General features: G+C 58.5%; 1 protein-coding gene across 4 annotated transcripts in view; it reads left to right on the top strand.

The window, feature by feature from the left end:
- The window catches only part of FRMD5 (FERM domain containing 5), a 57,421-nt gene extending 45,308 nt beyond the window's left edge, over positions 1-12,113 (top strand). For 3 of the 4 annotated variants that reach the window (XM_062501397.1, XM_062501398.1, XM_062501400.1), the window contains 11 exons: positions 158-236; positions 2,294-2,391; positions 2,804-2,927; positions 3,534-3,621; positions 5,453-5,541; positions 6,019-6,082; positions 6,579-6,670; positions 7,591-7,665; positions 8,712-8,780; positions 8,943-9,049; positions 11,539-12,113. In XM_062501397.1, the coding sequence (XP_062357381.1) occupies positions 158-236; positions 2,294-2,391; positions 2,804-2,927; positions 3,534-3,621; positions 5,453-5,541; positions 6,019-6,082; positions 6,579-6,670; positions 7,591-7,665; positions 8,712-8,780; positions 8,943-9,049; positions 11,539-12,113 (1,460 nt within the window). Of the gene's footprint in view, positions 1-157; positions 237-2,293; positions 2,392-2,803; positions 2,928-3,533; positions 3,622-5,452; positions 5,542-6,018; positions 6,083-6,578; positions 6,671-7,590; positions 7,666-8,711; positions 8,781-8,942; positions 9,050-11,538 lie in introns of those variants that run through there. The other variant, XM_062501399.1, reaches the window with a different exon arrangement.
- Positions 12,114-13,539: the final 1,426 nt, after the last annotated feature.

Consider the following 13,539-nt stretch of genomic DNA (forward strand, 5'->3'; position numbering starts at 1 on the left):
GGCCACTGCAGTGAGGAGTGCCTGTCCCCCTTTACCGAGGGCAGTTTGGGGGAACAAGGCAGGTGAGACCCCGAGCAGGACCTGAGTCCAGCAGGGTGCTGCAGGGGTGGAGGGGGCAGCCCTGCCCGTGGTGACACGGTGTCCCTGCTCTCTGCAGCCCAGCCTCCCTTCACCATGTGCTTCCGTGTCAAGTTTTACCCCACGGACCCCGCGGCGCTGAAGGAGGAGATCACCAGGTGAGGACGGGCACTGTGGGGGGACTGGCTGGGGCAGGAGCACAAGGACAAACTTGTCTTGTAGGAAACAACAACAGCCATTGGGATTTCCCAACCAGCCCAGATGCTTTGGCATTTTTCCTGCTGTGGGGGAAAAGCACAGGAGTCCCCACCTGTGCTGGGTCAGCACCTGGAGCTTGGTGGGGAGCACAGGCTGAGGGTGGGCAGCCCTGGCACAGGGTGGAATTCCCAGAGCAGCTGTGGCTGCCCCTGGATCCCTGGCAGTGCCCGAGGCCAGGTTGGATATTGGGGCTGGAGCAGCCTGGGACAGTGGGAGGTGTCCCTGCCATGGATGCGGTGACACTGTAAGGTCCTTTCCAGGCCAAACCATCCCTGGGCTCTGTGATTAAAGCCCCTGGCTCGGTCTGTGGGTGCAGTCAGTTCCAAACCCACACTCCAGGGCAGAGCACTCCAAGCATGGCCCCATAACACAATCCCTGCTGCTCAGATTCCTCCACTTCAGAGCCAGGCACTGCTGCCCTGCCCGAGCACGTCCCCAGCCCGGGGTGTCCTCGCTGAGCTCGGCCTGTCGGGGAGGGTTTGAGTGTCCCAGGTCCCCTGAGGTTCCCTGGGAGCAGTGAGCCGTGTCCCTCTGACGTCAGGAGCTGCCGTGCACAGCCTGACAGCACAGCCTGACAGCACAGCCTCTCCTGAGCTGCTATCTTTAGGGGCTCTTCATGCTGCTCTTCCTGCCGGGAGCAAGGACACGAGGAGCCCGTGAGGAGCAATCACTGCAGCCTTGGAGAACCAGCCCTGGTTGTGGAACCCCAAGAGCCCTCCCTGGTCCCTGGCTCAGCCCTTCCTCGGGCAGCTGGGCTGGAGCCACTGGAGGGTTCTGAGCTGGTGCCTTCTGTGGGGACACCTGAGAGCCCCCTCCATGAGATCCGAGAGGGATTTTGGACAAGAGTCTGCAGTGCCAGGCCAAGGGGGACGGGATCTGCTCACTGCCAGGGGCAGGCTGAGGGGGGATACGGGGAGGAAATTCTTCTCTGTCAGGGTGGTGAGGCCCCTGTGTGTCCCTGCCCATGGCAGGGGGTGGAATACAGAGGAGAATTTCCTCCCCAGATGTTCTCTAACTCTGCCTTCTGACACCCCCCAGGGCCAGGCTGAAGCCCCCGTGCAGGGGAGCTGCCCCTGCTTGCTGTGCCTGCAGCTGCAGCTGGAACCCGGGCTTAAAATTCACTTTTCCCTGAACTGAGTCCACTTTAACACCGAGATTTCTCTTTAATGTATTTTATCTGTGAAAATTAATAGTTTACCTCTTCATAAACTCAGATTTGAGCAATGAGGCATGACCAAGGACTGCAGAGTGTGAGTCTGGTTATTTAAATTCACTTCTGAGCGCTCCATTTTGCTCCTTCACTCCATGACTTACGTTTTACCAGCTAAAGGTTTTCCCAAATGCCACATGACGCAGCCAAAAATGTTACTTAGGTTTAAATTTATTGGAATATATAATTTTTCCGACGTGGTTTGTCCTTTCACTGGGCACAGAGACAGGGCTGGGGGAATCATTCCAGCCCTGGGTGATGCAGGGCTGGTCGTGGCGAGCGCAGAGGAGGGATTTAGGTGCACACACCAAGACCTAGAGGGACACAGAAAGTTTGGGAAGGAGAAAATCCACGTGATGAGGAAGCTGAACATGCAGGGAAAATGCAGCAGGCACTGGTGGGCTCTGGACCATGAGAGCCCCTTGAGAGCATTGGGCTGGGCTGGGTTTGCAGCTGTGTGGAGAAACACGATGGGATCCAGGCTGATGGAGATCTCCAGCAGCCCTGGGGTCATGCCCTGGCCCCAGAGCAGGCACAGTGTCCCTGGAACACCACGGGCTGGAGAGGGGCTGGGATGTGTGGATGTGAGCCCAGCCCTGGCCAGGATCAGCCCAGCACGTGCCGTGTTTGGTAAATGGGCTGCTGGGAAAGAGATGTCAGAGCGAGTATCTGCAGGTATTCCATGGCTAAATTGCCAGGTTGGGTAATTTAAATTGTACCTAATAGAAAGAATTCTCCTGTCCCCAGGTACCTGGTTTTCCTGCAGATCAAAAGGGATCTGTACCACGGCAGGCTCCTGTGCAAGACATCGGATGCTGCATTGCTGGCTGCCTACATCCTGCAGGGTAAGGCAGAAATTCCCTTTTCCTGCAGAGGAAACCCATCCTTCACTGCACCTGAGACACCCACGGCACCACCAGGGCTGGGCTGGGCTGGGGAGGGGTGCTGGGCTCTCACCTGTACACCTGTACGGTGTCCCCATGGCTCATCCAGCCCCTGCCCTCCTGCCTGCTCTCCTGCCTGCTCCTGCAGCTTGAGCAATTCATAAATCTGAGACGGTGACCATCTGCTGCCAGGTGACTGCCACACAAACAGCAAAACTAACTGGCTGCAGTTAATGCCTGACAAACGCTCCCAGCCAGGGAAGCAGAGCGGGGTCGGGGCATTGCCAGGCTGTGCCCAGCCCTGCCTGGTGCTGGGGATGCACGCTGTGCTCTGCTCCTGCTGCTCTTCCCCACTGCATCTGTCTCCCACCAGCTGAGATTGGGGACTACGACCCGGGGAAGCACCCAGAAGGTTACAGCTCCAAGTTCCAGTTCTTCCCCAAGCACTCGGAGAAGCTGGAGAGGAAAATCGCGGAGATCCACAAGTCAGAGCTCAGGTACAGGAGCTGAGGGCTCGGTGGTGCTCAGAGCACTTCTGTCCCTCTTTGGGATTTTGGGGAGGAGAAATCTGAGCCCTCGTGTGTCGCATCCAGCTGGGACCTGCTCCAGCCTCAGCCAGCAGAGCCCAGGGGTGGGGACAGTGACCCTGACAAACATCTCCTGCCCTCAGCCCTGCCCAGTGAGGTGTGGAGACCATCAGCAATCCCCAGTATCCCATGGCACTGCTGGTGCCTCTGGAGCTGTGTCCTGAAGGCTTCCCAGGCAGGGAAGTGGGTTTCACTTCCCAAACCCCATCAAAGCTCTGTCCTTGTGTGCCAGGGGCTGCTGCCTTCTGCCACCAAGCTCCCCTTGCCTTCCCCCCATGAGATGTTTGTGCTGCAAGGAGGAAATTCATCCCTACATTTGGCAGATGCCTTTTGACCCTTCCCAGTGCTGCCATGGCTCCTGTGGATGTAGCTGGCAGGAGAGGATCAGTGCTAAAAAATCTGATGGGGATGTGCTGTGGCTGATGCTCTATCATTACCAGGATCCCTGTAGCTGCCCTTCACCTCCCTGTCTGCCATGGAATATTCTTTTTTTTTCCCGGTTTTTCCCTCCTGCAGTGGGCAGACACCAGCTACTTCAGAGCTGAATTTCCTCAGGAAAGCCCAGACTCTGGAGACCTACGGGGTTGACCCACACCCATGCAAGGTAAAGCAGTTCCTAAATTCATTCCTCGGGGTCTTGCTGGTTGGATTCCTCTCTGTGGCCTGTGGTGATCTGCTGAGGAGCCAGGGACTGTCCCAGGTGCTTTTGTCACCTGCCAGTGGCTCTGGGGCTGTGGTCAGGGGCTGTGCTGGGGCTGTCAGCCTTGGCCCCGTCCCTGGCCAGTGTGAGAGCACCAGGGCAGTGGGGCGGGCTCTGAAACCCTCCCAGGGTACCAGGGAAGCCAGAGGAAAATGTTCTCAGTGCAGACGGCTGTGACAGGAGGTCCATCCTCTCCTGCAGAGCTTTGGAGGCAGGAACAAGGTCAGTGATGTGGCTGAGGAGCCACCAGGCATTAATCTGTCTGGGACAGTCCATCCCTCTGCCCTGCCCAGCCCATAATCCAGTTTGCTGCTGGAAATGCTCTTTATTGACTGAGGAAGTCACTGCATGTGGCCCCTCTGGTCCCTGGTAATCCCATCACGTGCAGATGGATGTGGGATACAAAGCAAACAGAAAATTCTCCTCTCGGGCAGTGCCTGAGCTGGGGTTTTTCCCTGGGGTTTTTCCCTGAATTGTGCCACATAAACACCCAGTTGCAGTAAACTGGGAGGGTTTCCCTGTTTATGGGCTCTTTCTGAGTACCCAAGGGTTGTTTTGCTCTGAATTCTGTCTAAAGCAGTGTCTTGCCAGCAGCCACCCATTTGTGACCTTTGCTGCTGGAGTCAGGTAATTGCCATCCTTTTACTCCAAGAACCTTTTGAACATATTTGATTTACACTAATTAATGTTCTTATAGTAGCTAGGGACAAACATACACACTTGTACATCTATCAGCAGAATTCTGCCTGATTCATCAAGAGTTGCTGTTAATGTGCTTAAAGGATCTGGAAACCAAAGTTAAATAAATGAATCTGATTCTGCTCTCTCTTCCCCAGTGGATTGTGGAGTTTGGTTGAGGGGTTGCTCCCCATCCCCAGCCATCTCAGCTCAGTGTCCCTTCACTCAATCCTGTGAAGTTTTCGTGGTACTCTCATAGTTGTTTCCTCCCCCCAAAAAACCCACAGAGGTAGATCTTCCTTTCTTAGGCAGGGCTCACCTGAGCCCTGGACTGTGCTTGGTGCTGGTTTTGTGTGCAGATCTCTGCAGGAATTTGTGTGACAAGAACAGGGGTCCCTCTGCTTCTCTGTTTCTGCGACGGACAGAACTTCTGGCCTGGCCAAAAATCCCCTGGGATTCATGTTTTGACATTTTCACAGTGCAGCCTGTCCCCGCTCTTCCCTGTGCAGTGCAGGAGGGTCACTGCCCCCTCCCCTGCAGTCCTTGGGCTGGGTTCAAGTGCTGACACTAATTCGTGGGTTTGGACTGGCTCGGTGCCACCCAGGCTGGGCAGGGCTCCGAGGGAGGGAAGTGCAGCTGGGGGTTATCGTGTTCTGGGTTAATTGCTATATATAATATTTATATATTTAGGACTTGGACGTCAGCGATCCTTGTGGGTTCCGACTCAGGATATTCTGAGATAATAAATAATTATTAAACTATATATATTATAGTAATTATATATACCAAATACATTGTGAATATCTACACAATAACCATATAGAGAGTAGCATACTTACAATATATACTAATAAATAAACATTAGTTGCAACAACTATAACATGTTATATTAATAGCATAAATTCTGTATGTGTCAGTAGAGACAATAACAGGTGAGTGAGAGATGCTGCTGGCAGTGCTGGCACGCAGGGTGGTGCAGTGCCCAGCCCTGGGGCAGAGGGCACACGTGCCAGCCCAGCTGTGCTGGTGGCCACCAGCCCTGGCCGTTGCCTTGCAGGACGTGTCTGGCAATGCAGCCTTCCTGGCCTTCACCCCCTTCGGCTTCGTGGTCCTGCAGGGGAACAAGAGAGTTCACTTCATCAAGTGGTGAGTTCACTTCATCAGGTGCTGAGCTCCTTCCAGGTGCTGAGCTCCCCTTTTGGGGTCCCTTCCTGCCCTGGGCATCCCCTGGGGGGCTGTGGTCACCAGGGAGTGCTCGGGGCACCCAGAGCTGCCCCAGGCTCCGTGTTCTCTTCATTTGTCCTCGTTAAACTTCACCATCCCCATGGCAGCCACATCCCAAACCGCCCCCACAGCCCCTGTGAGCCTCCCCAGGTGTCCCTGGGTCACTTCAGGATGCCCAGTTTTGGCTGGTGTGTTCCTGGCGTCTGGCACTGTTCCATGGGATGAGCCCCTGCTGACCCTGGGCTGTCCCCAGCTCCAGACTCAGGTTTGTGAGCCAGGGCTGCTCTCACCACCCTGTGACCCTTCCTGGGATGGAAAACAGGTTCTGGAAGCTGCTGGGAGCTGCCTGGGCAGGGTGGGCTCCCCACAGCTCCCACCTGCCTGTCCTTGTCCCTGCAGGAACGAGGTGACCAAGATGAAATTCGAAGGGAAGACTTTCTATCTGTATGTAAGCCAGAAGGAGGTGAGTGCTTCCCCTTCCCCTGGCACATCCTGGGCACAGCATCACCCTGGGTATGGGCACAGCAGCTCCGTGCCAGTGCTGGGGTCACCTCCCTGCCCCTGCTGCTGCCCAGATCTGGGCATGGACCCCACAGCCCCCCTTAGCCCCAGGCCGGGCCACAGCTCCTGGCCATGCCCTGCCTTGGGATTACTCCCAAGGTCATTCCTCATTCATTGCCATCATCCCTCGCAGTCAGCCAGAACTCCTCTGGCTGGACTTTTAAGAACCCCTGTGTTTCTGGCTGTTCCCAAAGGCTGGGAGCAGAGTGGGAGCTGTGGCCCTGGAGCACATCTGCCCATGCCTCATACCAGGGATGCTGATCCCTGCACCCCAAATGGCTCCAGAGCAGGATCTGTCTGTGCCAGTGCCACTCTCCAGCTCTGCCTATTCTGTTCTTTGTCTGTGGGATGAGCACCACCCCCTGTTCTCCCCCTGACTCCCCGTCTTTCTCCTTTAGGAGAAGAAAATTGTTCTCACCTATTTTGCCCCAACACCAGAAGCCTGCAAACACCTCTGGAAGTGTGGGATTGAGAACCAGGCTTTCTACAAGTGAGTGCTGCTTTGTGGAGTGTCCTGCAGCCCCCGTGGGCTGGTGTCCCCCTCTGGGCTCCATCCAGGCCCTGGGCTCAGTCACTGGCCATGTGGCACCTGGTCCCGGTGGCCTTGGCAGAGCCACCAGCCACCAAAATCACCAGCACCCCTGGATGGGGGTCCCTCCTTTCCCAGCCCCTCTGTGCTCATCCCTCCACAGAAATCTTTCATCAAGAAATTATAACTAATTATGTGGGATGAAGCCTGGAATGCCAAGCAGCACCTTCCTGCTCTGCCATACTTAACCCAGGCCGCTTTGTGCTTTGTAATGAGTTTTATTTTAATCAGCAAGCTGCGAGACAGAACCTGCGATGCATTCCCACTGGGAATTCTGCAATCAGCAGCTGCAATCAGCAGGTTTCACTGCTCATTACATGAACACGAAATGCAATTGCAATATTGCTTTACAAATCTCTCTGTGATTAATTGTGGCAGTGAATCACCGCCGGCTTCTGCACCCATGCTGGACCATGGGCAGGGCTGAGGTGCTGCTGGATACTCCCAGGGTGATGGGGATGGGGAGGATGGGGAGGAGATGGGAGGATCCCTCTGGGCAGCTTCACCCACCCTGGCGAGTGCCCACCTGCCCGGAGGGGCTGACTCTGTCACCTTGCAATTCCCAAGCCAGGGGGGCTTCCAGCCCCCTGGAGAGAGTCAGTCCCTGCTCGTGGGTGTCGCTGGCCCTGGCAGGAGCTGTGGCCCAAGCCCCTGCAGAGCCTTTGGCACTGGAGCTGCCGGCAGGGATGAGCTGGGCTGGGCTGTGGTGTCCCACGGGCCCGTGCCACCAACAGCGTTCACTCCTGGTGACATTGCCACCTCTGCTGCTGTCACCTATTCAGCAGGGCAGGGCTCTCACTCAGCTCCTGGTGCTGTTGCAGGTTGGAGAAGTCGAGCCAGGTGCGGACAGTGTCCAGCAGCAACCTGTTCTTCAAGGGCAGCCGCTTCCGCTACAGGTGAGGGCTGGCAGCAGGGACAGCTGTGCCTGTGTCACTGTGTGAGCTGTGTCTGTGTCACTGTGTGAGCTGTGCCTGTGTCACTGTGTGTGCTGTGCCTGTGTCACTGTGTGAGCTGTGCCTGTGTCACTGTGTGAGCTGTCTGTGTCACTGTGTGAGCTGTCTGTGTCACTGTGTGTGCTGTGCCTGTGTCACTGTGTGAGCTGTCTGTGTCACTGTGTGAGCTGTAGGTGCATCACTGTGTGTGCTGTGCCTGTGTCACTGTGTGAGCTGTGCCTGTGTCACTGTGTGAGCTGTGTCTGTGTCACTGTGTGAGCTGTCTGTGTCACTGTGTGAGCTGTGTCTGTGTCACTGTGTGAGCTGTAGGTGCATCACTGTGTGTGCTGTGCCTGTGTCACTGTGTGAGCTGTGCCTGTGTCACTGTGTGAGCTGTCTGTGTCACTGTGTGAGCTGTAGGTGCATCACTGTTTGTGCTGTGCCTGTGTCACTGTTTGTGCTGTGCCTGTGTCACTGTGTGAGCTGTGCCTGTGTCACTGTGTGAGCTGTCTGTGTCACTGTGTGAGCTGTGCCTGTGTCACTGTGTGAGCTGTCTGTGTCACTGTGTGAGCTGTGTCTGTGTCACTGTGTGAGCTGTGCCTGTGTCACTGTGTGAGCTGTCTGTGTCACTGTGTGTGCTGTGCCTGTGTCACTGTGTGAGCTGTGCCTGTGTCACTGTGTGAGCTGTGCCTGTGTCACTGGGGTGACAGTGCTGGCACCCTCCTCGCTGCCATGGGAGGACCTGGATGCCTGTGTTGTGTCCATCTCTGCTGAGGGGAGGTGATCCCCTGGTGTCCTGCATCCCATGCCAGAGGCAGCAGCAAATTCTGGTGGCAGAAATGTCAGCCCAGCCCTCCGAGCTCCTGCGTTGCCCCACTCCTGCTTTCCAAAACATTCCTGCTTTCCCCTGGAGCTGCGTGGGGAGTGGCCCAGGCTGGGCACAGTGTGCCCACGTGGCTGCCAGGGCTGTGCTCTTGTCCTCACCTCTGCTGCTCTTGACCCACCTGCAGCGGCCGCGTCGCCAAGGAGGTGATGGAGTCCAGTGCCAAGATCAAGAGGGAGCCCCCCGAGATCCACCGGTGAGAGCTGGGCAGGAGCTCCAGGGGTGGGAGCCTGGGCTGTGGGATCATGGCCAGGGCACTGCTGTGTGCCCCAGGGTGTGGGATCACGGCCAGGGCACTGCCCTGTCCCCGCAGCACTGGCTCTGCCCTGTCCCTGACCCTGTCCCCTCGTGTCCCCAGGGCAGGGCTGGTGCCGAGCCGGAGCTGCCCGTCCATCACTCACGGCCCCCGGCTGAGCAGCGTGCCCCGCACCCGGCGGAGAGCCGTGCACATCTCCATCATGGAAGGTAGGACACGGACAGACCTGACGGACACGCCGGGGTGTGGGGGGGGGAACACGCACACACCTGTGCTCGTACACACACACAGGTACACACAGGTGTGGGTACACACATACCTATGCACATGTACACACACATACACACCTGTGCACACACACACACACACAATGTGCACACACACACACGCACACGTGCACACACACCCAGCTGAGGCCGCAGCCCCTGTGCCTTGTCCCCAGGATTGCTGCTGTTTCACCAGGCTGGAGCAGGGAGGCTGCTCCTCCCCATTCTGGGGCTGTGCCAGAGTGGGATGCCCTGGGAAGAAGGTCTGGCAAAAGGCAAAACACTGGGAGCAGCTGTGGAGGTCCCCGCAGGGCTGGGGACATGCTGGGGGCGGTGGCTGTGCTGCTGGTGGTGGCTGTGTCACCTGCTGGTGACAGCAGTGTCCCACTTCTTGTGACACTGCTCCTGCATGGGCTGCGGGGCCAACCCTGCCCCAGCACAGCCACCCCATCCTGGTCCTGGTCCCGGAATGTGGGCAGGGACAGGGACTGTCCACCTCAAGGGACGGGATTTAATTCCACCAAGGGATCCCGGGGCTGGTGCTTGTGCCAGTTTTTGGGACGGAAGCAGACAGGGTCACTTCTGTCACCCAGTTAGATGTGACAGTCTGTCCCCCACATGCCATTGGGAAGCAGCCAGAGCATGAAATCACCTCCCACCATAAATCACCCCGAGCTGGTACCACCCCTTTGCTTTTCCTCACTCTCACTTCAGCTCGGTCCCGTGGGAATGAGGTGCCCAAAATAGTTCTGACCCCAGGGCGGGCAGCAGTGCCTCTCACAGAGCTGTGCCCGCACTCCCCGTGTCCCTGTGCCACGGCCACCATGGTGAAGTGCCTGGTGAAGATTAAAACCAGGGTCAGCGTCCACCTGTGGCTCATCAACCACTGCTGCAGGGGGGTGCGGGTGCGGGTGCTGGCCCTGGGGCCGCGCCTGTTGTCCCGAGCCCTGGGGATTCTGCCGCTGCTCCCGGCCGGCCCCAGCCTTGGCCACGATGCTGGGGACCCACCTGAGCCAGGTAACGCTGCGCCGTGGGGGCTGGGATCTCCTGGAGCGTCCCCGGGGCTCCCCATGGACTGTGGTGCCCGTAGCCAGCTGGGATGCAGGAATGTGGGATGCAGGATATGCGTGCCAGGGAGTGAGCTGGGGTCTCTGAGGCTGGCTGGACTCCAGGTTGTTGTTAGCACAGAGCAGCTCTGGTGGTGGGGCTGGACTCAAATTCCCAGGATTTTCTGGGTTCTGCTGTCAGTCCTGTGGAAGCAGATGGCAGGAGGGTTTGGGTCTGGGGCCAGCACTGCTGTCACTGTGCTGATGAGCAGTGGCACCCCCTCAGTGGCTGTCCCCTATGCTGGGGACACAGTGGGTGCCGTGGGGAATGTTGCCATGAGAGGGGAGGGTGCAGAGCTGGCAGGGTCAGAGCTGGAGGCATCCCGGCCCAGGAGGCTGCAAATCCCCGGGAATGAACGGGATAAGCTCCAGATGCTGCCCTTCACCCTCGGGCAGCCAGGACCGGTGGTGACAGAGTGTCAAGGTGCTTTAGTGCACTGTGATCTTCCCCTGGCCAGCCCCATCCCTCTCCAGCTGCCTGCAGGGTGGCCCTGGGGACCAGCTGGTCCCCACCGTGACCTTCAGACACCCTCCCTGGAGCTGGGGCCACTGCAATGGCAGAGCTCCTATCCCCCTCATCCCCCTGCCAGAACTACCTGGAACAACTCCTATATGTGTGTGATTTCTTGGAATCTGGGGCTTTGGAGGAGATGTTGGTAGGGGCAGGAGTTCTTTGGACCAAAGCGCAGCCTGGTACAGGTCTGGGAGCTGGCACAGGAGCTGGCACACAGCTCCTGCCACGGCTCCTGCTCGTGTGTGAGCGATGTCAAACAATTGCTTTGTGGTGAGCTCAGAGCAGCCTGTGCTGCAGGGGGTCTTGCACGTGGTGGGGACATCTCCCCCCATTTGATGGGGGACAGCCACCCCTGCCAGCCCAGCACAGCCACCCATCTCTGCCCTCCTGCGCTCCCCAGCTCTTTCCTTCCCACAGCAGAGGGGCCCCAAGCACTGCGGGCAGCTGCCAGGGGCACTGTCACTGTCACCAGGGGCAATGTCACCTCGGGACACTGTCACTGTCACCTCGGGACAGCCACGGCCCGTGGGTGTGTGTGATCGCTGCGGATGAGCCCGGACCCTGCCGCAGTGCCGGTGACAAGCTAGGCGGGTGTGGAAGTGCCACCGCCGCAGTCACGGTCACGGGGAAGGGGCTGCAGGTCCCCAGCACCACCACCGCCACCACCAAGAAGCAGCGAGCCGGGCCAGCCGTGCCTTGTCCGTGCAGGGACACCCGGGCAGGGCAGCGCGGGAAGTTCCGCTCCCGGCTGCGGAGAGGAACCCCCTCTGCACCCCGCTGAGCATCCCCTTGTCCCCGCCCTGTCTCCCCAGGCCTGGAGTCCCTCCGTGACAGCGCCCACTCCACCCCGGTGCGCTCGGCTTCCCACGGCGACGCCTTCGCGGGTCCCGGCCGGAGCGGCCGCGCCGAGAGCAGCGAGCGGGTGGCCGTGATCGCCGACGAGAGCTACAGCCCCGCCGACAGCGTGCTGCCCACGCCCGTGGCCGAGCACAGCCTGGAGCTGATGCTGCTGTCCCGCCAGGCCAACGGGGCCCCGTGCAGCATCGAGGAGGAGAAGGAGTCGGAGGCGGGCACGCCGGCGGCCGAGGCGGAGGGCGAGCTGCGGGCGCTGTGCCCGGGCAGCGCCGGCCTGGGGCCGGCACACGGCCAACAGGTGAATAAGTTTCTTTTAAGTGTCCTCCGTTTGCTCCTTGTGACAGTTGGACTCCTCTTTGTTTTGCTCCTCCTCCTGATCGTCCTTACCGAGTCCGACCTTGACACTGCCTTTTTCCGTGATATCCGCCAGACCCCAGAGTTCGAGCAGTTCCATTACCAATACTTTTGTCCCCTCAGGCGATGGTTTGCCTGCAAGCTCCGCGCCGTGGTAAACCTGCTCATTGACACCTGAAGGCAGGAGCCAGCACGGGGCCCTGGACCTGCCGAGGGACCGGCCGGGGCCGCTCGCTAACCCTCCCCTCCCGACCCAGAGCCCGGCCGGCCGAGGAGGCGGCTGTCCGGGAGGAAGAGGAGGGTGGGCGCAGCCCCCGGAGCCCCCTCCTTCCCCGTGCCCACCCCCGGAGCCCGCACACCACCTCCCGTCCCGACCCCGCGCACACGACTTTGGGAAGCACCGAGCAGAGGGGAATTCACTGCTCTGCCCGCCCCCCCCCCCCCCCCCCCCCCCCCCCCCCCGGGGCTGGCGGGGCCGTTCCGCAGGAGCTTTAGCAATGGTGCTACTGAGGTTTAATTTAACACTCGTGTACTGTTACGGTATTCAATCCGCACTGTGCCCGCCACCCCCGCCCTCCACGAAGCGCTTGGCAGAGCCCTCCCCGCTCACCGGAGAGGTGACACAGCCGCCGTGTCCCTCCCTCTCTCCCTCCCTCCCCGCAGCGATCCGGATCCGGAGCCCTCGCCTTGCTGTGGACTCGGCCCTTCGCCACTTTTTTTTAAGCCTTGAAGCATCGCTGCTCCCGAGGGCAGGGGAGCATGGAAGCCAGGGGATGCCAGGCCAAACCTGGCGTGGAGCTGTAGTGACTGTGTCAGATTTATTGGGATGACCTTTACCCTCCGCCAGTTGTACCTGTTTTGTAAAAAAAAACAAACAAAAAACAACCAAGCAAAAAGAACAAAAAAAAAAAAAAGAGAGAGACATTTCAAGGTCTATTTTAACAAGGAAATGCTATTTTGTTATCAAATCTAATCCAGTCTTTTTTTACTTTACGGATGGGGTGACTGTGGGCGCCTGGACCGAGTGGCTCCCAGTGAGCAATGGTTTGAGTGAACACCAGAAGCCCAACACCAGCTGAGCCCTGCTGGGCTTAGAACAGAGAAGGAGCTCTGGTTTTGGGACTCTTCCCAAGAGGACACAAGTTCAGGGGACACTGAAGAAGCCAATGGACACCTTTAGCCCTGACTGTCGTGGAGTGCAAGTCAATAAACCCAACTCATGGTACCGGTGACGACCCCAGGACTGTTGGTGACCAGGAGCAGAAGCCCATCCACAGGGAGCAATAACAGCCAGTTCTGCTTAGCTTGGGGTGACAAGTTGGACATATCAGAAAAAAAAAAGGGTAAAAAAACCAGTTGAGCAAGTTTAATTTCATCTCAGGGAGAGATTTTTCCGTAAACTGGGGCCATACCTGCAGTTTTACAAAGCCTGACGTCCGCGTTGTGTTTGAGCATCCAGCGCCCAGGGGACATGGGGCACACGGGCTCCTTGTCACTGCAATAAGGGGAGAGGTCCCGTGGGGGGCACAGCCCCCTGCCCAGGCCATGGCCCACCACAGCACAGGCCTGAGGAGGGGTGGGGGGTCCAGCCCCTGCTCCAGAGC

This window comes from Cinclus cinclus, chromosome 13 (genome assembly GCF_963662255.1).
Source record: "Cinclus cinclus chromosome 13, bCinCin1.1, whole genome shotgun sequence".
NCBI lineage: Eukaryota > Metazoa > Chordata > Aves > Passeriformes > Cinclidae > Cinclus > Cinclus cinclus.